This window comes from Acomys minous, assembly GCF_964271855.1.
Source record: "Acomys minous genome assembly, chromosome: 6".
Taxonomy (NCBI): Eukaryota; Metazoa; Chordata; class Mammalia; order Rodentia; family Muridae; genus Acomys; species Acomys minous.
In genome coordinates, this window is record NC_140487.1 from 41,378,340 (window position 1) to 41,399,005 (window position 20,666).

The 20,666-nt window shown below is 49.2% G+C and overlaps 1 protein-coding gene across 4 annotated transcripts in view; it reads left to right on the plus strand.

The window, feature by feature from the left end:
• The window catches only part of DPP6 (dipeptidyl peptidase like 6), an 830,087-nt gene that overhangs the window by 400,985 nt on the left and 408,436 nt on the right, over window positions 1–20,666 (plus strand). The window contains exon 1 of one of the 4 annotated variants that reach the window (XM_084787790.1): window positions 8,466–8,879. The exons of the other annotated variants lie outside the window; for them this stretch is intronic. Within the exon in view, the coding sequence (XP_084643916.1) occupies window positions 8,823–8,879 (57 nt within the window). The 5' untranslated portion in view covers window positions 8,466–8,822. Of the gene's footprint in view, window positions 1–8,465; window positions 8,880–20,666 lie in introns of those variants that run through there. 4 annotated transcript variants of the gene reach the window in all.

The following is a 20,666-nucleotide window of genomic DNA, read 5'->3' on the forward strand; positions in this document are numbered from 1 at the left end:
CTTATCCCACCAGCCCTCACTGCAATACTGTGGACAACTCCACGGAGTCCATGACTTTGCAGATGGTCAGTGGGAGCCTACACACGTCAGGAGACCACTGCACTTCAGCTGCAGAGATGAGGTCCTGAAGGCAGAGGAGGAGGCCAAGGAAGGAGGAAACTGGGTCCAGAAACAATTTTCCTGCCTTCCAGTTACTACTCTAGACAGCCCTGCCTGGCTGACCCATCAGCAGGTTCTAAATGTCGGCTAGGCTAGTAGCTGGCTCTGGCAACTGGGCCTGCTTCCGGTAGCTTTATGAGTGACAGCAACCACAGAGCAGGAAAAAAAAATCTGTTGCTTTGCAATCTCCACAAAGATGGCATCTACAAGTTGGAGCATCTCTGGCACCCGTGCTTTGCTGGTACCTCATCTATCTATGGTTCCACTATTTATCTACTGAGAGGACGTCACCTCTCGTCCTACTAAGATGGTGTAGAGAGAGCTCTGGTCCTTGTGCCCAGCCTGCCTCCCCTCCTTTCCAAGCTATGCTTTCAGCCTGACTCAGACTGAATCCTGGGCACCCTGTGCCATGTCATATGGTTTCTGTTAGCATTCACTCGGGCCTGGCTATGATCCCCATGCATGCTGGGTGCTGGGAACCCAGGCTGACTCAGTGTAGTAGTTCACTGATGGGCCTGATGAAAGGGAAAGTCAGACCGTGTGGAGTGGTGTGCGAGGGTAAGGAGTGGAATTGAGCTATAGCAGGCGGTCGCAGGTTCACACAAGGCTTCCAAGAGACACTAACCAGTCAAAAAGGTTTAGGAAGAGGAGTGAGGCTTTGGGCAAGGCGGGACCATAGGGCTTGGCCAGACACTGTCCCTCTGGCTTGTGTAGAATGCAGCACAGATCTCCAGTGCCACATACCTGTTTACGTGATCAGACCTTCACCAACAGCCAGGGCCACAAGATGCCCTGTTCCATTCTCTTCACTCTAATTGCCACAGCCGGTAGGAGCAGAAGTCAGTTTCACAGTCTGACACCTGCCAACTATCCTGCGTGTCACCTGTTTCTCCTTGCTTGTGCTGTGTCCCTACTAAATAGCTATCTTTAGTTTTGCTGCGGGGGGTGGGGGGGAAGGGCTGGGCTGGTGGAGATGCTAACACCCTGCTATAGTTTGGATCTAGACTTCCGCCCAAAGGCCCATGTACCTAAGGCTTGGTAGCAGGTGAGGTTACTGGAAGATGGTAGAACCTTCATAAGGGCATTCAGCAAGAGATCTCAGGCCACTGGGCACGTGTCCTTGCAGGCCATGGGGCGTTCATACCACCTCTCTGCCTGGCATCTCTAGCCATGAAGCGAACAGTTAGTTTTGATGACGCAGGCTCCCATCTTCTGCCTTAGGCTCAGAGCAATGGGCCAAATGGTCATAAACTAAAGCTGTGAGCCCAGGAAAACTTTTATTCTTTATGAGCTCATTTTCTCAAGATTTTTGCTATTGTAACCGAAAGCTGACTAACATTCTTTACTCTATCTATTACTCTGTGGACATAGTTGGGGCACATGTATGTGGGAGTGTGTGTGTGTGTGTGTGTGTGTGTGTGTGTGTGCACGTGCAAGAGTGTATGCAGGCACACGCCTGTGTGTGCATGTCAAAGCCTGAGGTTGATGCTAGGAATCATCTGCCACCCATATTTTACCTTATTCCCTGAGGCAAGGTCTCTCAGTCAAAGCCAGAGCTCATCACTATATTTGCTCTCCTTAACCAGGGGACCTCCTTTCTCTGCCTTCTAAGACTGGAATGGCAGATTGGCCAGAGTCCCTGCCTGGTGAGTGATGGGATCTAAACTCCAGTCCTAGTGCTTACACAGCAAGCGCTTAACCACCCGGCACCTCCCCAGCCCACGAAGTCTGTTTAATTGGAAAGGCTGAGCTCTAATTTGTGAGACCTTCTACTTGTCATGGCTTTCGGTGAAAGAGGGCTTTATAAAGAAAGCCATCTCATATCTGACTTACAGGCCGGCTGGACGGCATGATAGAAATATCTTCCGCATGGGTTACTTCTTTGATGTGCCACGTGCAAGGCGTTTCCTTCTCTCTCGTGACCACCCTTCCTTTCATACTTTCTCCTTTAGGAATTGGGGCAGCTTCCGGGTGGGGTGGGAGGCTCCCCGGCACTGTAAACTGTGGAACTCTGGGTTCTAATGGTCTATAACTGGACTGAGGGAGATCAAAGTGGGACAGCTGTGCTGAATGCTGACGTGGGGCTGGATCCCCCAGCTACTACAAAACTATTCCGCCAGCTCCTCCCATGGGGTGCACATGGGCTAGCCCTCTGGGTGGGTTATTTGAGCCTTTGCTTTCCCTTCTGCTCTTTTCCCTTCTCCACAGGCAAGTAAGCCAGTGCTGCCTCCTTCTGCTTTCTCTCAGTTATTTACAGACTGCCCAGTGGCCCCTTGAGAACCTTCCCCAGCAGGGGGGAGGACTGGGATTCACCAATAAGAACTTACTAGGGCTTCAACACCAGTGCCTTTCATGGGTGTACAGCCCTTTCCCTACCTGGCCCTGTGCAGAGGAATTCAAAATGAGGCTAGAATCCAGGCAGCTGAGCAGTGATGCTGCAGGAAACACACACACACACACACACACACACACACACACACACAAAGCATGATGGGAAAATTCAGAAAGGAGGGAGTAAGGGTGGGCAGGACATCTGAGCAGAGCAGTATGGGGGTGATAAGAGCTCAGCCTTTGTACATTGCCCTGGTAGGAACCCTTGGAGGGATGGCCTGATTCTTGGGCTCCCCGGTTGAATGCTTCCGTGCCTTAGATCCCTGTTGCTTCCATGGGCTTCTGGCTTTAAGTAGCTCATTTGAGCATCATTTACACTTCCGTTCACACCAGTCTCCAAAGCCAAATCAGATGTGGCTTGGCAAAGTGGGGCAGCCAGGGTTGTGTTGACTGCTCCTTCTCAGGCACTATCTGCCTCTTAAGTCATTTTATGCTAAAAGTATAAAACATCTCTCATAAAAGTTTGGGGAAACCCTTCCCCTTTGGGGACAAAGACTCTTTTCTACCCCAGGGCTCACAGAGATGGACAGACGGACATGAATGTTAGGACATCTTCCTGACATGCCAGTGAGCCCAGCATGGCAGCAGTGACAGCTGAGCCAGCCCTGACATGTGTCCCCCAAACAGTGTGAGGCCTTGTTCCACAGCTGGCACCAAACCAGAGCTGACTGAACAGCCCCAGAAATTTTAGTCAGAGGCATTAAAAATCCTAAGCAAGGCATCTGCCGCACTGCCGTCGCCAAGGTCACCCAACAGCATGAGGCACCCTGCCTGGGACAACCATCATGTGAGAGGCCCTGCCTGGGGGCCAGCAGGCCCTGGCTATATGAATGTGCTAAGAAGTATGAGCTCATTTAGGGACAGCCAGGAAAGTCAGGAGAAAATGAATGGCCTTGCGGCTGAGCCCTGAGGGTTTTGGAATGAGGTTTGCAAGAATCACACTATTATTCTCAGGGAGCTCCATCCAAAGACTGGGCGTGGTCATAGTGTGAGTTGACTTTAAAGTCCCATTGCAGAACGGAGGGGTTTAGGATATCCCCGGCCAACCTTGGACTCGTGGGTAGAGCTTCTAGCTGGGGGTGATTTGGGGAACATAGAGTATGAAGCTACAGAATAGAGATGGGCTCTTAAAGCCCTGGCTGACTGACCGCCCATCCCCTCTGTGTTCTATCTTATCTGTAAACAGGATTCAAACAGCGCCTTCTTAGGGTTGCTCTGAAGTTTAATAAGACAGGGCAAGTGGTAGTGAGGTGCAGGCCACTGGGAGGTTTCTGGTTTCTTTTGACTTTCTCCTCCCTCACTTAGATGAAAGGAAGCCAAGATTTGGAGAAATGGAGCTCAGAGCACATGAGCATCAATGGCCTAAGCCAGGGCCACCTGCCCCTGCCTTCCTCCTTCTTTCTGTTTCTTTCTTCTTGGTCCCAAGAGAGGCGCTGATCCTGCTTCAAAGGAAGCCAAGGGTATTTCTAATTCACAACATGAGTCTGCAAGACCGTGGGTGCCAAGGACACTCTTCTTATTGTTCTTAAAATAGACAACTTGAAAATGAGGCAAGCCCAAATCACCTGGTGCTGCCCCTTACTCCCCACTGTTTCCACTTCTGGCTCAAGAGGCTTCCCAGCCAGGCTCTTAAGAATAGGCAGTTGCATCTGTTAGTCCAGCAAATGGTGGCCAAAGCTTGCACAGGAGAACAAGAGGCTGGCCTGGCTTCTTGAAACTGTCAAGGTCAAGTGTACAGAGAAGCTGGCATGGGCCTCCAAGTATCCACACTGGACAATAGGCAGGGCCAAGGTGTATATGCTGGGACTAGTGGAAACTCAAAAACGGGGTGTGAGGGGTGCAGCACATGAGGCAGAAAAGCCCAAGACTCTGTTCCTCCCATTGAGGGTGAAGTGAGGCCAATGGCCTGGGATTCATCCTTGCTCTGGCCATCAGTGTCTCATCAGTGAGACCCTCTGTGCCTCAGCATCTGCTTCTAGACTTCTCAAGCTTGGAGACGGATGGTAGAGTCAGCAGACGTGTGTTCCACCAGCTTGGAGAAAGGGCTTTGAGCTTCCTGGTTGCTCCTACACAAGCACATCTCCTCTTGCCCAGGCTAGGCTTATCAGCAGCCTCCTGCCTTGGTAGCCTGGGTCTACTTGCTGCTGTTTGCTATGTCCCTCCCTTGTGATTCTTGCCTGCCCAGGTCTCCAAGCCTCAGGCTCTATTTCTGTCTGGTCCATCCATGGTTCCTTACCCAAGCACAATCTGTCCAGGATTCCCAGGACTCTTAAGGAAGGAATTCTCAAGGTCAAACTTAGACCAAACCTCCAGATGTGCAGGGCACAGCTCTGCTGTCAGAGGCCAGCTTCTCCAGACAGGATGTCAGCAGTGACAAGGCGCAAGTGGAGGCTTGGCCATGCCTCCATCCCTCTTGCTAGTGTTTCCAGTGTCTGAGGAGAATATGTGTTGCTACTGGTTTCTTTGAACTCTGGATGACTGCTTCTATCAGTCTTACGTGCTGCCTCACAGTCATTTACATCTTTAGGAAATCATTCATTAAAAAGAAGTTTCTCTGGGAGGTGGTAAATGCTACGTGTTCAAAATCTTTGCAACTCGCCACTAAGACACCCAAACCCTGCCTCCAGTGCCCCTCCTAATGGAGGTTTTGCTCTTTGAGTAAGATACATGCTCAAGTGAGGCTTGGCTCCTGCTGAGCTCTTGTGCCTGCTTGGCTCCTTGGGGTAGCTATACAGGAATGAAAAAGGTGAGATGTTGCGTCAGCAGAAGGATCCAGATCTACAAGAGTATGAACAAGCATTGGATGTGTCTGTGCCAAGGCCCACTCACGCATCTGGAGGAGAGAGTACCAAGAGGCCCCACACCCATTTAGCAAGGCTGGCTTCAGGGCCCTGGTAAAACTGTGATGGGGAAAAAGAGGTCTCTGGCTCTGCACCTGCAAGCCAGCGAGCCTGCAGAAAGGGCACAGCACAGTGTTAGTGTTTGCTATGTATGTTTTCTGGCCCCTTTGAAAACCATTCCCTGCACTTGGGAAATGCTTTTCTAAAGGCCCAGCAGGTGTGTATGGGAGAGAAGGTCGACAAAAGGGGCGTGAGTGCCAGTTCTGACATTTGCCACCAAGGTCAGGATAAGTCTCATCACTGGTCTGCACAGCCTTGCTGCCTTGCAGGGCACACGTGCTCTCTTTGCTAGCTGTTAACATTTCTGAAGGAGGACTTGAAGAAAGTACCTGCAAATTACTCAGGAGGTGACTTAGTTTTGACCTGGCCAGAGGTTTCATCTGCAAAGACCCGAACTCCAGAAGATGAACTTAAATACAGTATTTCACCTACAAAAAGGGTTGTGATTAACTGTAAAATAGCAACCAAAGACACCCACCTTTTCATCTTTCTCTAACGAGAACACTCGTGGGATCTACCCCACTAATAGGTTTTTAACTGTATGGCGCGAGCGGCACTGTGGACTCCAGGCTCAGTGCTGTACCACAGATCTCGGAATGTATTCATCTTGCAAAACTGAGTCATTATGTTTGTTCATTAGCAAGCCCTTCTGTCCTTTCCTCCAGCAGTCAACCACCACTGGTTTCCCTGAGGATATTTTAGCGAAATCCTAAGGATATAAGATTTACCCTGAATTTGCATAGCTTCACCTGCACTGTCTCATGAGGCTGAACCCCTTGCTCTTTTCGCCCACAAAACTGTCAAGGTCAAGTGTACAGAGAAGCTGGTAGCTGGGGACCCCAGCACCAGAGAATCCCACGGAGTTCCGAGTAGAACAAGCTGGCTGGACCTCCACTCACACCCACTCCAGCACCCACATGATGACACCTGAGGGCAAAGCTGATGGAATGGGGGCAGTGGTGGTGGCGGAGGTGGTGAATATCCTGGGGGCGAGGCCTGGCCAGCAATAAGAAAATCCCTTCAGAATGTTTTCTGCCATCTCACAAATGTCAGCGAATTGTTTGTGATGGCCATATTCAATTTAGATGTACCCTGCTACTTTGAGCTCCTTAGTGAGCAGTAAAGTGGGAAAGAGCTTGAGTTTTTCCTGTATGCCCATGGTGCACTGCTCGGCATCCCTGGGGACCACTTCCCATTGGACTGGGGTCTCTGGGGAACAGTGGCTAGCTCTCAGCTCTGCTGCTGCTCTTGTTTGTGGGTAGCAGCCTCGGGGGGAGCCATGGCTCCTTCTTGATACGGCGGCACAGATGGTGACTCAGAACTTCACTCGCGCCAGTCAGCTTAGGTTAAAGAAGAAACTCAAGGTGACAAGGGGGTTGAGGCTGCGGGTTGAGGTAGGGGCTGGTGATCTTTGTTGATTGACTTAGCTCCTAAGGGGGCTAAGGTGTTTCTAGGGTGCAGGCCAACACTGGGCATTGGATCCACAGCATGGTCCTCCTTCCCAAGGCTCTGTCTGCCTTGTTACCGTACCCTAAGGATAAGCCACAGCAGCTTCCAGGGCCAGGCATGCATCCAGAGTGTGGCAGGCACCTTCCACACTCACAGAAGCCTGTAGTTGTACAAAGCCCCTTCCTAGAGTCTACCATAGAGGCACGGTCTCGCACCTGCCTTTTGGCAACATTGATAGTCACTTAGAATCTAAGCCCCTTAGTCAACAGGGTTGTGATGGTGAATAACACGGGCGTGTATACTTTGTCTTAGTCCTGGCCTGCACTGGAGGGGCAGCTAGCTCAATGCAGACAAACTGATGCAGACTCCTGAGTGGCAAGCTCCGCGTGGTCTTTTCTCTTGTCCTCTTGGCCAAACAGTGTAAGCAAGCTATCAGCTATCATGTAAACGTTACTGGAATCAGTACCAATCAAGTGCCCAGAGCAGAGAGCAGGCAGGCCTCTGCCAGAATTGGAATTTGCCTGTCAATGACCAATTGTTGTTCTTGTAAAATGACTGGGCTCCGGACTTCCAGAAGGGGCTGGATTCCAGGACATTGTCTCTGAAACTCTTGCTAAGTGGACACCTAACTATACAAAATCAGATCAATGCTACCAGACCCCAGGACACAATTACTAAAATAATTAGTGGCCCTTAGTGACATTATCAGGCTCTTTCCAGCAAGTGGCTGTGAGAGTGGAAGGGGAATCTGGGACCTGGAGCAGGTGAGAGGCTCCCGGAGCAAGAGCCATAGCTGAGGGGGAGGGGCAGGCCTCTGGTGCTACCTACTCTGAGGCTCCTCTGCTGGGTCAGGAGCCATCTCCACCTGAACTCCCTTGGTTAACCCTCTTTCCCTAAGAGCGTCAGTGCAACGTTCTGTATTCTCCCAGTGGTGTCTGCAGTAGCCCCCCCGCAACCCTCCCCCCACCCCACCGTGGGTCCAACCTGGAGGCCCAGGCCTCAGCCATTCCTCAGGGCACTGTATACTGCCTGGCTTTCTCTTGGGGGTCAGATACAGTAGGGAGCCTATGGCCTCTAAGGGCACCACACAAGTTGAACTCTTCTTATTGGCTTTGGTTGATTTTTGGTTGATATAAATCTATCCACTCTAAAGGCAAAACAGAAGTTTTCTGGCTTGTCGAGAAAGACCAAGAGCACACTAACCAGCACGCCTGTCACTGTAGAACCTGCAAGGCAGACAGAGTGGAAGCCTGCCTCTCCAATAACCCCTAATCGCCCACGTTTTGTAGTCAGGGATAGGGATGGAGACTGTGGATCCCTCTTGACCCCCCTGCTCAGGTGGGAGCCATAGGATCAGTACCGCTGCAGGCAACTGGCTAAGCCACGGGGGCGCGCGGTAGTCTTAATTCATGAGGGTTCGTGATGGATACAGTGACAAGGCTGCTGGTGCTTGGGCGCGCGGTGTAGCGTCCACGGGCAGCAGCCCCTCCGCGGCCCCCGCCCCAGCCCCAGCCAGGCTGAGCACAGCCGGAGCATGCGCCTTTGCGCGGCCGCGGCCAGGAGGTGGTGGGGAAGCAGCGCGCATCACTCGGGCCCCTGCCTGCACCCAGCCGCCAGTTGCCGGTTGCTAAGCAGTTATTGTTTCTGTGGCGATTGCAGAGGCTGTGGCTAATTGGAGAAGCCCCACCGAGCAGCAGCGTCTTCTTCTGCCCAGAGCCCCGTCTCTGCTCTTTGCATTTAAAGAGCAAACTAGGCTGCTCTCCCCAGCTCCCTCCCCCACCCCACCCCCCCAAAAAAACCTGGTGATTTCGGAAGTACGGACTAGAATCTCCCTCCTCCTCACCCTACCATTCCGAGTCTGGTGCCTCCAAAGTCACAGCCAGACCCCTCCTGTCTCTTGGGTAACGAGTGCCTAGACAGACCATGACCACCGCCAAGGAGCCCAGTGCCTCGGGAAAATCTGTACAGCAGCAGGATCAGGTAAGGATGCTGGGGGTGTGCGTGTGTGCCTCTGTGTGTGTGTGTGTGTGTGTGTGAGAGAGAGAGAGAGAGAGAGAGAGAGAGAGAGAGAGAGAGAGAGAGAGAGAGAGAGAGAGAGAGAGAGAGAGAGAGAGAGAGAGAGATCTGGTCTATAGGTTGTTTGTAGCTCTAACCCCTAGGCTGGTGTGTGGGTTAGTACACCCTGCCCCACCCCCCTCTATTTTAAAGGCTACCCTGGCTTTATCAATAACTGAGGAGCAAGGTGGACTTGCCCAAGCAGCTTTGGACAAAGGCCTCTCTCTTTGGGGCTGCCTCATTTAACCTGTGTTAGTTGTGAATATCCCCAACTACTTGTAATTGGAGGAGCAAGGACATGGCAAACATACACAGATCAGGCTGATTGAGACCTTGTGAAGGGTCTTTGCTGTATTCTAAGACAGGTCCGAAGCAGGCACGCCTGGTAAAGGACCTTCCTTCCCATGCCTTCTGCCCCTGCCCTCTTCCCCAGAGTGTCTGTAGAGGCAGGGACAGGCTGAGTTCCTGAGGTGGGAGGGAGGGAGGGAGGAGGAGGCGGGGGGGGGGGGGGGGAAGACTAAAATACTGAGGATGTGCCAGGAGACAGGTGAGCCTGGCTGAGAGTGGCAGATCTCGCAGGACAGAGGACACTTTAGGCCTGCTTGGAGTCCCTGCCCCAAAGCCTTCCTTGCTGGCTGGCATGCCTGGGGAATGGATGCCTGCCTGCTGTGGACAGCACTGCTCTCTTCCTGGATGCTCTGAAGGGCTGTTTGTCCCTGGAGCTCCCTTCACCTCAGAAGGTCTCCAAAGCTGACTCTGGAAAGACTGCCTGGTTCGGCGCAGCAGCTAGAGCTGACTGCTAGTTGACAGCAGCGAATGCAGTTTCCTCATGGGTCTAGGTTGTCCTTAGGTCACTTTTGCCAGCATTAAAGCCAAGAAAGAAAGAAAGGAAAGAAGCCCTTCTAGAACTCCTAAAGAGTGTCTTTGGGGACAGTGTATTTAAATAAAACACTGCCTCATCAACTATTTGGAGACAGCTTTGAATCTGTGTTTAGCTGTCTTTAGGGGTCATATCCCCCAACTCATTTTTCTGCTTAAAAAACAAAACAAAACAAACAAACAAAAAAAGCCAAGCCAAGAGATTGTCTTATGTAGAGATATGGTTTTGTTACTCCTAGGAAGAAGATTTTGTAACTCTAGAAATCTAAAAGTCTTATTCAATGTGAGCATTTGGGCAAGCGTTAATGCTTGGCTGAGCTGCACAGGTCCAGAGCAGGTGATGCAAGCCCACCTCCTCGTAAACCTCCCCTGCAACGTCTGCTCCATAAAGAAATATTTCTACCCCAAATTAGCATCTCATAGCTGAGCCTCCTCTTATTATTGTCTCTTCCCTTGCTAGGAATGGCAGCAATGCTTGCTGGGCTTTTTGGGGCAGAGATCATAAGTTTGAGACTGCTTACTGCTGTTCACTGTTCTAAGGAGGGATCAGGTGCCCTGGGTCTAGCCTACTTATGCAAAAAGAACTTTCCTGAGCTCTGTGTGATTTTCTCTTATTTTACCGGGTCTTAGCATGCGTTGGAATGTCAGTGGTTGGGTAGGATGTGTGTTACACATGATGACATGATGTACAAGCTGTTGGTGTTTAGACCTTTAGGGCCTGGGAAGGGCTCACCACCACCCCCCCATTCTTGATTCAGGCTATTTTGTGGACACTGGTGTCAGCTGGGATACAAGGGCAGCTTCGATCCCCGAGGCCACTTTTCCTTGTATTGCAATCAGTAGGTCTTTTCTTCCTTTTTCTAGTAGCCCGTCCCTAACTCTAAGAATGTCCCAGAGCTGACCCTACGGAGACCGTAAAAAGTGGTCTAGGAGTGGTGAGAGGAAAGCAAACTGGGTGGAGAACAAAGTCTCACATTTTAAAATTATATAAGTATTCACAAACACACACACACACACACACACACACACACACACACACACACACACACACACACACACACTCCCACATGCAACATGCCCATGCATGCTGTTTTAAAGTGTGTTGACAATAATCTTAACTGGCCCAACACAAAAGGCAAATAGGATGAAATGTATCTTACTGCTTCCTAGTATACTATTTTCTTTAGGCTCCATGTAGCAGGGTGTGTTGGCTCACAGCTGTGATCCTAGCATTTGGGAGACTGAGGCAGGGGTATCACTGTAAGCCAAAGACTTGACTACAACGTAAGAACTTTCTCAAAACTACCCCCAAGACGAAACAAGCAAACAAAACCCAACAAACCCCAAATGGTTCATGGTGAAAACTGTAGGACTCAGTTGTTCGTTTTCTCTCTGTGTCTTCTTGCTGGTGGAGCAGGCTAATGGGGAATCACAGGAGCTGTGGGAGAAACCTGCTTTAGTTGTCCTGAGACCATGTCCTGGTTGCGATTTAGCTGTTGGTTTTCTGTGAGGCTCATTTGGCTGTCCTTACAAACACCTGGCCTTCTTGGAATCATCAGAATCTTGGGGACTGCTTACCTCATACCTTAACACCAAAAGGCAATAATGTGAGGTCTTAGGGTCAGCTTCCAGCTTGCTTAGAAAGTGTGCGGGCTGTCACATGGAGAATCCATATCTTCTCAGTAAGCCACGGGCAGCTCTTGGCTTATCAATAAGCCTCTTCCACCTGCCCTGACATTTGGGTACCAGTCATGTGGTGAAGGGCAGGGGAAAGAGATAACTTTTCAATGCTGAGAATCAGCACAAATTGATTTTTTAAATGTGGGAAAAGTATAAAACTAATTATTTTCCCAAGTATGAATATTGACTCCCCCAGTTTTCTGGAAACAGATGGATATACACTAAGAGTTGTTTGGGGCTTTAGTTTTAAAGGACTCAGTGAGGATGCACTGGAATAAATGGGAGAGAGGACTTTCAGGACACAATTGTTCTTTTTCCTTAGAGATGCTGAATGCTTATGGTTTGGTGTGTGTGTGTGTGTTGCACAGTGAGGGGTGCAATATGCATGGCGTGGTATGTATGTTTGGAGTGTACATCCCATGGTGTGTGTGGGTGATACAAACATGGTGTCTGTGAGGGGGAATGCACATGTCACAGTATGTGTAGAGGTGAAGGCACCATCTTGTTTGAGATCAGAGTCTCTTGTTCACTGCTGGCTAGGTGTGCTGGGATGGATGGCCATGTGCTTGCATGATTTTGCTTGGCTTTAACATGAATCTAGCATCCAAATCCAGGCCTTCAGGTTTGCATGGCAAGAGCTCCCCAGCCTTAAATCTGTTTTTAGATACAGTACAGTCTGCCCAGGAGTGTTTGGAAATAGCATGTTTGTTAATGTGTGTAGGATGCGTTTACTCAAGCACCTTGGAGGCCACTCAGATGGGATGGAGGGACATGTTCTGATGACGCCCGAATCCATATCCTCTCCGCTCTCTTTCCATGTAGAGACCAAAATGGGAAGCAGAAAGAATGAGGGTACTTGGGTTCAAATATACTGAGTGCTCATGGGAACTAAATCCTGCCCTGGAGAACCAAATTAAAATGATATTTCCACTTAAATTTTTAAAAGAACAGATTTATTTTAACATATGCTATCCCCATTTCAAATGATTTAAAATTGGAAAGCAGTAATCAGTAATGCTGCTCAATAAGAGAAGACAGAAGGATTCATTCTGGGTTTTTCCAATGAGCCATAAAACATTTGCCCAGCTACTGAGCAGGGATAACATTTTAGTGATGTGGATAATGTATGTGTGTGTGTGTGTGTGTGTGTGTGTGTGTGTGTGTGTGTGTATGTGTGTGTGTGTGTGTGTGTGTGTGTGTGTGTGTGTGCCTGTATGTATATACACAGGTGTGTATTAAAAAAACACAGACATGCTCAGTACACATGCACATGAACATGCATCACATGTGTCACAAAATAACAGTTATGAAAGTCTCAGCAGGGCACATCCCATACCCTCTGATGACAGAATCTTCCAGTGTGTGAGTTGTGTTCCACGAAAAGACTGCCCCAAAGTCCCCCTTTGGAAATCTGTATGCACTGTGTGCCGGCCGATCTGGGGCTATATGTTCAGTGGTCATGGGATGTGCCCCTTACTTTCTGTTGCTTCTGTTTTGTGACCACTATTAATCCTAGACTGCGCCAGAGGGTCCATTAGCCTACTACAGTGTGGACCTCCAAACCTAGCACTGATTGGTGAGCTAAATCATTTGCCTGCACATTTGAAATAATGCCTCAATGGGGGAATGTTTGGAATTTGATGGCAGGATCTTAGAGCAAGCACAGTGGCTGGAGCCACTGTCAGAGGCATGGGTCTCAGGCTCTGAACAGGGGCTTGAGTGATCATGTGTAGGATGTGTGCCTGACCTTCCTGCCAGGTGTGCTTGGGACACAATCTTGTCACTTCTTAAGTGTATCAAGATTCTATGCTAAGATAATCTGGGCTTGACCATGCTAAGAATTCAGATTTGTGTGTAATCATCTTACATGGAAAGGCAATTTGAGGTGTCTGCATTTCATGTGGTATTGGGTACAAGGAGAGATGGAAGGAAACCAAGTAAAACAACATACAGTATTAAGAAGAGACAATCCCACATACTACCGTAAGGTCACGGTAGGACAAGGAATCATTCAGGATCCAAAAGTGCCTTTGGTGTCAATGATGTCATGACCACATTCACAGAAAGTAAGTTCCACCCTGAGTAGATTCCAAGGCATCTGTGGCTCTGTGGATATGACACTGGGAAGAGCCAGGTAACCTCTGTGGAGCCTGTAAACTTCTGGAGGGAGGTGCTGGCACTGGGGGGCTTTCAGAGGACAATGTGGATGTCATTGGATGCAAGTTACATTAGAGAGCACAGCACTGGAGCTGTGCTGCAAGGGACAATGGGCAGCCTCTGTGTGCTGTGAGGAGGAAGGAGGCTGGCTACCACGTGCTGTCCTCATAGGGAGATGTTATACCCCATCACTGCATGGGGCAGAAGCAGGCAGCTGACTGACATATCTGGTCTGGATAATTATAAATCTTATGGGCCCACATCAGGTGGTGTGTTGAGAAAGTCCACTCAGAAGAGTCATTTGGTATACTACATGAAAGCGTAGGTAGCAGGAGGATGGTAGGAGACCTCTGTCTCCAGATTGACTGCTGTTCTAGACCAAGTTCAAGTAACGGAAACAAGCTATCTAACTTTTCCTGCCGTGGTGATAAAAAATAGTCTGACAAAAGCAGCTTGAGGAAGAAAGACTTTATTTTGGGCCAGAGTTCCAGGGTCCAGTCCATCATGGTAGGAAGTTGAGGCAGCCAGAGTTTGAAGCATCCACAGTCAAGACAAGAGAGATCAAGGCTTGCACTCAGCTCACTTTCTTATTTTCATACATCCCAGGATCCTTGTGCAGGGAATGGTACCACTCACAGTGGGTAGATCTTCCCTCCTCAAGCAACCTATTCAAGACTATCCATTCCCCGGGAGTGTATCTCCCAGGTGGTTCCAGAGCTCATCCCGTTGACAGCATACTTGCTGGAAAATGCTCTGGTACAGTAAATATGTTTTACTATATTATACTGGCATTCTGAAGTCTCAATTCCACCCAGCATTCCAACACTGTTGGTGGTGGGGTGACTTGGCTACGCAGAGCACCCTGGGGACCTTGAGAGTTAACGAGAGCTTTTCAGTATTCTTCAGAAGGTCTACCCCAAGTGACATGTGGGCGTACTCAGATGCTGGTGACTTCCTGTCATGAGCGCTCTCCCTTTTTCTGCACACAGGAAGTGTGGCGCTGTCCTTAGAGGAGTGAGCTGTACCTGTGTGTGACACTTCCTCATCTGCCTCGGTAGACAGAGAGGACTCCTGTCTACTGGTCTCATTGATGAGAGGTCCAGTGTCGAGCCAGAAAGTGCTGCTTGTGGGGAGAAGGGATTTCTTCCATTTTTGCCTGCAGAGGCCTGCGTGTCACTCTCCATCCTCGCTGGGAGATGCTGTGACATTGAGTGGAGGCTGTGTGAGAGCCATGCTTTACTGTGACAGAGTGGTCTGGCTCCCTATGATTGTGCGCAGGGTGACACGTGACTGTGGGGCAAGCTGCGCTCTGCTTGTGGCTAATGTCCTCAAGACCTTGCTGACTCTGAGTGCCTAAGCACCTTGAAATGGGGAGACATAGGAAGTAGTCTGGAGAGCTCCCTGAAGACAGCACAGAAAAGGGCAAAAAAGAAGGCATGAGGGAGTGCAACGCATTCCTCTCTGAGAGAATTTTAATGGCAGCACTGGGTACGGAATAGTAGGGTGACTAAAGGTTCAGGTTTTAGGGGGCCATAGCAGCTGGAATTAAAGGTAAGGTAATTGTTCATGACCTTTAGTGGTAGACTCAGCCCAGGACTCAGCAAAGAAAACCTTGGCTCTTTCAATTCTAGCCAGGCTGTGCATGCCACAGCACCTGTGACTCTGAGCCCCTGTGGAGCTGGCCTCGCTCAAGCAAGTGCCACACAGCAGCTTCTGGTGCTGTTGGGGGAGCCAAACTGCAGCTTGCAGCAAGCCAGTCACCTCACTCTCCACAAGAGCAGTGTCCCTTGGCAGATGCGATGGTAGGAATGCCACAGGGCCCACTCTGTACTCCAGCAGTGGCGATAGCAGGCACATTCACCCATGCAGTGACGTCTGCTAATTCCCAGTGACAAGCTGTATCTTATTCCCTTACTAGTCTCTGATCAATTTTTAAAGAGATTTAACTTCCTCTGCCAGAACTTAAACAAAGCTGCCATCCTCCATCTGAGCTCTCATGGAGGCTGAGCACCATCCCCAGGGGCGGGGCTATTTCTCTAGAACAGGGGCTTCCGGAACATGCTGTGTGTGTGCTCATGTGCATGCAGAGGTAGGGAAGTGAAATGTAGGTATAAATCTACTAATGATTGAAGAATAAAAACCACAAATAGGCACATGCGTTCCAAGTGCTCTGGGACCTTTTTTGGTTGTCTTGGTCACCTGTTCTCCTGAGGGCTTGGCTGAACTTCCCAATCCTGTTTTGAACCATGACCCGCCCACGTGTGCCTTTTGTTCTATTTTAGAAATCTAAAATACTCATGCTTTAAATGGTGATCTTAAAATTATGAGGAAATCTCCTTTTACTTATTTGGAAAAGACACCATTTCTCCCCTGTGGGCTATCTGCAGCTATTGCAGTCTTTGTCCAGTGACATCTCAGAGAGGACACTGACTTGCGCGTCCCCAGGCTGGTCCCTGCACAGAGATGATCATGTTGTTGGTAATGACCTGCCCAGTGCTTTGCCATGGTTAGGCAGATGCTGGATAAGAGGCAGAGTTGTATTTGGATAAATAAGGACCCCAGGCAGAGAGGAGCCGAAGGCAGCAAATGAAGAGCTGGGCGGAAAATAGCTCAAGGCCAGGAGGGCAGGATTCCCAGGTGCACTTGGACTCGAAAGGCTGCAAAGCAGCCTCTTTAGAGGAAGGAGGTGCCCAGGTGTGTGGGCACGGTGTGGGTGGGAGCACAGAATTGGTGGCCTGGGTGGGTCCTCAGCACCTCAGTACATGGTGTATACAGATGGCAAGTATGATTCTAGAAGTAGGGGAGGGATCAGGTTCTGTGGATGGTCCACCTGAGAGAGCAGTATCTGGGTTTCTCCTGAGCAGGAAACCAGACCTGGACTCAAGTAGTTATAGAAGTGGGATTGTCTCACTGCGATGTGTCTCCATGGATAAAATGGACACTGGAGCTAGATGTTTCTAGATCTCTTTTATCTCCCCTCACCCCCACCTTTAGAGATAGTCCTACTATGTATCCAGGGCTGTCAATCTTCGCTCAGATCCCCAAGCCACTGTGCCCTGCCAAGTTGCTGTTTTCATAGAGCTGAGAAGAGTGCTGGGTTAAAAACTAAATGCCAGTTTACCTAGAGAGAGCAAGGTAGCTTAACACACTATGGAATGTGTGTGTGTGTGTGTGTGTGTGTGTGTGTATGTGTGTGTGGGTGTGCACACGCGCGCATGAGTGTGTTTGTATATGTATACATATGTGCCTATGCATTGGTGTGTGTGCTTGTGCATGTGTGCATCTCTCTCTCTCTCTCTCTCTCTCTCTCTCTCTCTCTCTCTCTCTGTGTGTGTGTGTGTGTGTGTGTGTGTGTGTGTGTGTGTGTGTGTGTGCATGCCTGTTTCTTTAAATACCTCCAAGAGACATGCCTAGCAACACTCATGACAGAATTTCTGGGTCTGGTTTTACCAAACAAAATCAAGCCTGCACTCTTCAGCTTTGAGGCTTAAGTGGATGATAAAAGAATAAGACAGAAAGAGAGTTTAACTATTAAAAACATCACGAAGTGTTGGTGTCTCTGAAGCTCCTTCTTTCTGTCATCCATTGCAGCTCCTTGTGGCAAGGGTTTGGGGATGGAGCACTTGGCATTGCATTGCCAGCAGCCTTTGGTGGGATCTTGGAAAACAGCATGCTGTGGTCTGGACACCCTCAACTGCTGCTCCCGCTTCCCCCTCCTGTGTCTGAGGGAACTAGGTACATCCAGTCTGAGTCCATGTTTAGGAAATGGTCATTTTAGGCCCACTGTTGCTGTGGGAAAAGGCACAGATGGGGTTCATATTTGACCAGGCAAGCTTTGGGTCTACTTATTTAATGAGCACTTAGTATGTATGCTGATCTACTTATTTAATGAGCACTATATTTAATATGCAAGCTGATATGTCATGGCATGAGTGAATCTTCTCATTCCCAGAATCTGACGGGAGCTCTTGCCCATTTTGAGGTGGATTGTTCCATAAAATTGTGGACTATTTGATTTTGAATGGTTCTCGGGCACTGTGACATTTGGACTTTTGATTTAATAGCAGAACCCTTTCCCCAAAGGAAATCAGCCAAGACAGGTATGAGAAGGAAGTGGCAGCCTTCCCTAGTGTCTCCAGGCTGCCTCTGCAGAGCGAAGAGCAAGGTGGAGCAGAGACCTGACTCCACAGTGCAATGTGGACAGGAGAAGGCGATGCTCAGAAACGTTGACTGCACCGTGGAAATCATGTAGTTGGTGAACCGCAGGTTCAGAACACACTTCTATTTAATTTTGTTTTAAATCAGATAGTTATCAGTGAGATGTAGTAAAAAAAAAAAAGTATAATATGTTCAGTGGTGAACACACACAAAAAAATGATGTTACCAAGAAACTACATAACAGACAAAGGCATCCAGAGATATAGGAGGATGAAGAGACCCTTGTCATTGTCTGGCCTGAAGCTTGTGGTGGTGTGCTTGTTTAGCGTGTGTGAGGCTCTGGGTTCAACAGGCACCCAGAAAGCACCTGTGTGGCATAAGTTGAAGAAGGCGTGTGCTTGCCTCTGGGTAGCTGGGGCACTGCTGTAACTCTTGATTTCCTTGGCTCCCAGACAGACACATGGTTATTGAACCAGGTCCTGGGTACAATTGGGGTTTATAACAGCTTTTCACAGTCAAGCAGTTACATAATGAGATGCTTTTGAAACAAGGAAGATGGCGTGATAAAATGATGGAGTTTCTCCCCGGCTTCTGGAAGTCAGCAGCCACTCACAGAGAGTGCATGCTTTGGGGGTGTGCAGCAGGTACTGTTCCATCTCACTTTACTTGTGAACAGCCTCACAAATAGTGTGGGAGGATGACACATGGGGGTAGGAGAGGGTTCCAGGTCACCACCTGCACAGAGCAGCAGGGGATGCAAGGACTGAGATGCACGGATGCTCTGTTTGCTCCGGGATTTAAACTGAATCACTCCCAGTGGGTCATGAGTGACTGGCCTGCGGATTGCTCTTGAGGGTCTGGTGAGAGCCATCAACCTGTAGCATGGATGTAACCCCAGGACTCTGTGCTTCTCTCCTTTCTGCACAGAGATTCTGCAGAGAGAGGTTGTATACGCCTGCTGTCTGCATGTTGCCTAGCACCATGACAGCATAGCCTTAAGGTTCATTGGAAGAAGCACACCAGAAGACCACATGGTGCACAGGTATGACCAAGCAGCCATCACCTCTAGGTGCTGTGCTCGGTCCAGTGAGCACAAGGTGCACAGGCAGTCGCCATTATCTCTGAGTGCTGTGCTAGGTCCTTTTACCACACCGTGCACAGATAGTAACTAAGCAGCCATTGACTCTGGGTGCTGAGCCGGGTCCAGTGGCAGCACAATGCTTAGAAAGGGCAGCAGTGTGGTCTAGAAGAATGAGCAGGAGGGAATGGGTAGGGTACCTCTAAAGTACAGGATGATGGATGAATCAACACGTTGGGGGATGCACAGTTGGGAATATATAGCTAAGAGGAGCTAAAGGGAGTCACGCAGAAATCCTTAATTCCTATTTGAGGGCTGGGTAACACCTCAACAGGAAAAGACACAGGGTTTTATAGTTTTTTTTTAATCCGAGATGATCTAAAAGGCAAAACTAGGACTCTGTGGGTTTATATCCCTAGTCTCAGCCTTACCTAGGAGACAGAGCAGACTGTTCTGGTTGGGACTGACATGACAGCCTGGATTGCTCCAGAAAAAGCAGTGACATGAGCCTGTGCCTGCCCAGTAAAGGAAGTTTGACGTGGGGCCCAAGTTCTGAAGATTCCAAGATTTCACCATGATGCCTCTGGACTTTGTCTGGCCCACAGCGCTGAGCCACCGAAGGACCCAGAACCCTCATGTTACTTGTCAAATCTCCACCCCAAGTGTAGATCCGAGAGCCTGCCTGTGAGCTGTGTGCTGTGTGAGCCTGTTGGATGTGAGGCACCTTCCTATATATGCTTCCTCAGTGACTGACCCAGAGTAGAGAGCCTCGGGTTTCGTTCATATACCCAGTCAATGAAGCACACATCAATCAACATTCAGAGCTTAGAGAAAACCTGAGTCCTCCTCCAGATGGCCACTTCCTCTAGGTTGGTTCTCTTGGTGCTGGGAGCACCCGGGCTGCCCTTCCTGTCCCAGAATTCTGCCCACAACTGTTGTACACAAACTATTTCTCTACTTCAGAAGTATCTCACTTTGGACGTCAGTCAGGCATCATTCTGTCTGGCTGTGACTTCTGTCCACAAGGGAGCTGATGTCTTCTCATTCAACAACTGTGAATGGACAAAGGAACTAGCTGAAAAAGAGCTGAGCAGTGGACACTGTCTGTCACCAAAGACCTTTGTTGTCGTTTGAAGTCAACCTTCCAAGTCTTCCTCATGTAACGAAGTCACTTCCTGGGCAGGCAGGATCCACATGGACACTTCATTTACTTAGAGAAAAAGGCAGATGTGAATTTCAAGGCTGATTTTCTAATTCTTAGAGTCAGGAAAGAACTTAGATCAAGGGTCAGGGAATGAAGAATTCTGGGACATTTGCCCCATAGCCCTCCACTGAGTCTGGGTAAATGAAGGTGGTTGTATGTAAAATAGCTGTTGTCTTTATATTTCTTGATTTTGTGTGTGTGTGTGTGTGTGTGTGTGTGTGTGTGTGTGTGTGTGTGTGTGTGTGTAGGCTGAATATGCCATAATTCCTGTATGAATGTCAAAGGACAATTTCTGGAAGTTAGTGTTTTCCTTCTATGCTGTGAGTCCTGGGAATTGAAGTCAGGCACTCAGGCTTGGTGGCTTTATTCACCAGCTGGTGTTGAATTATTTTTTCTATTTTTTTTAAAGACACATTTATTTAACTTTTAATGTATGAGTGTTTTGCCTACATGTATATATGTGTAGCCACCTGCGTGTGGTGCCCACAGAGGTCAGAAGAGGGCATTGGATTTCCTGAAACTGGAGGAGGTTGTGGAGACACAGTGGGTGCTGGGA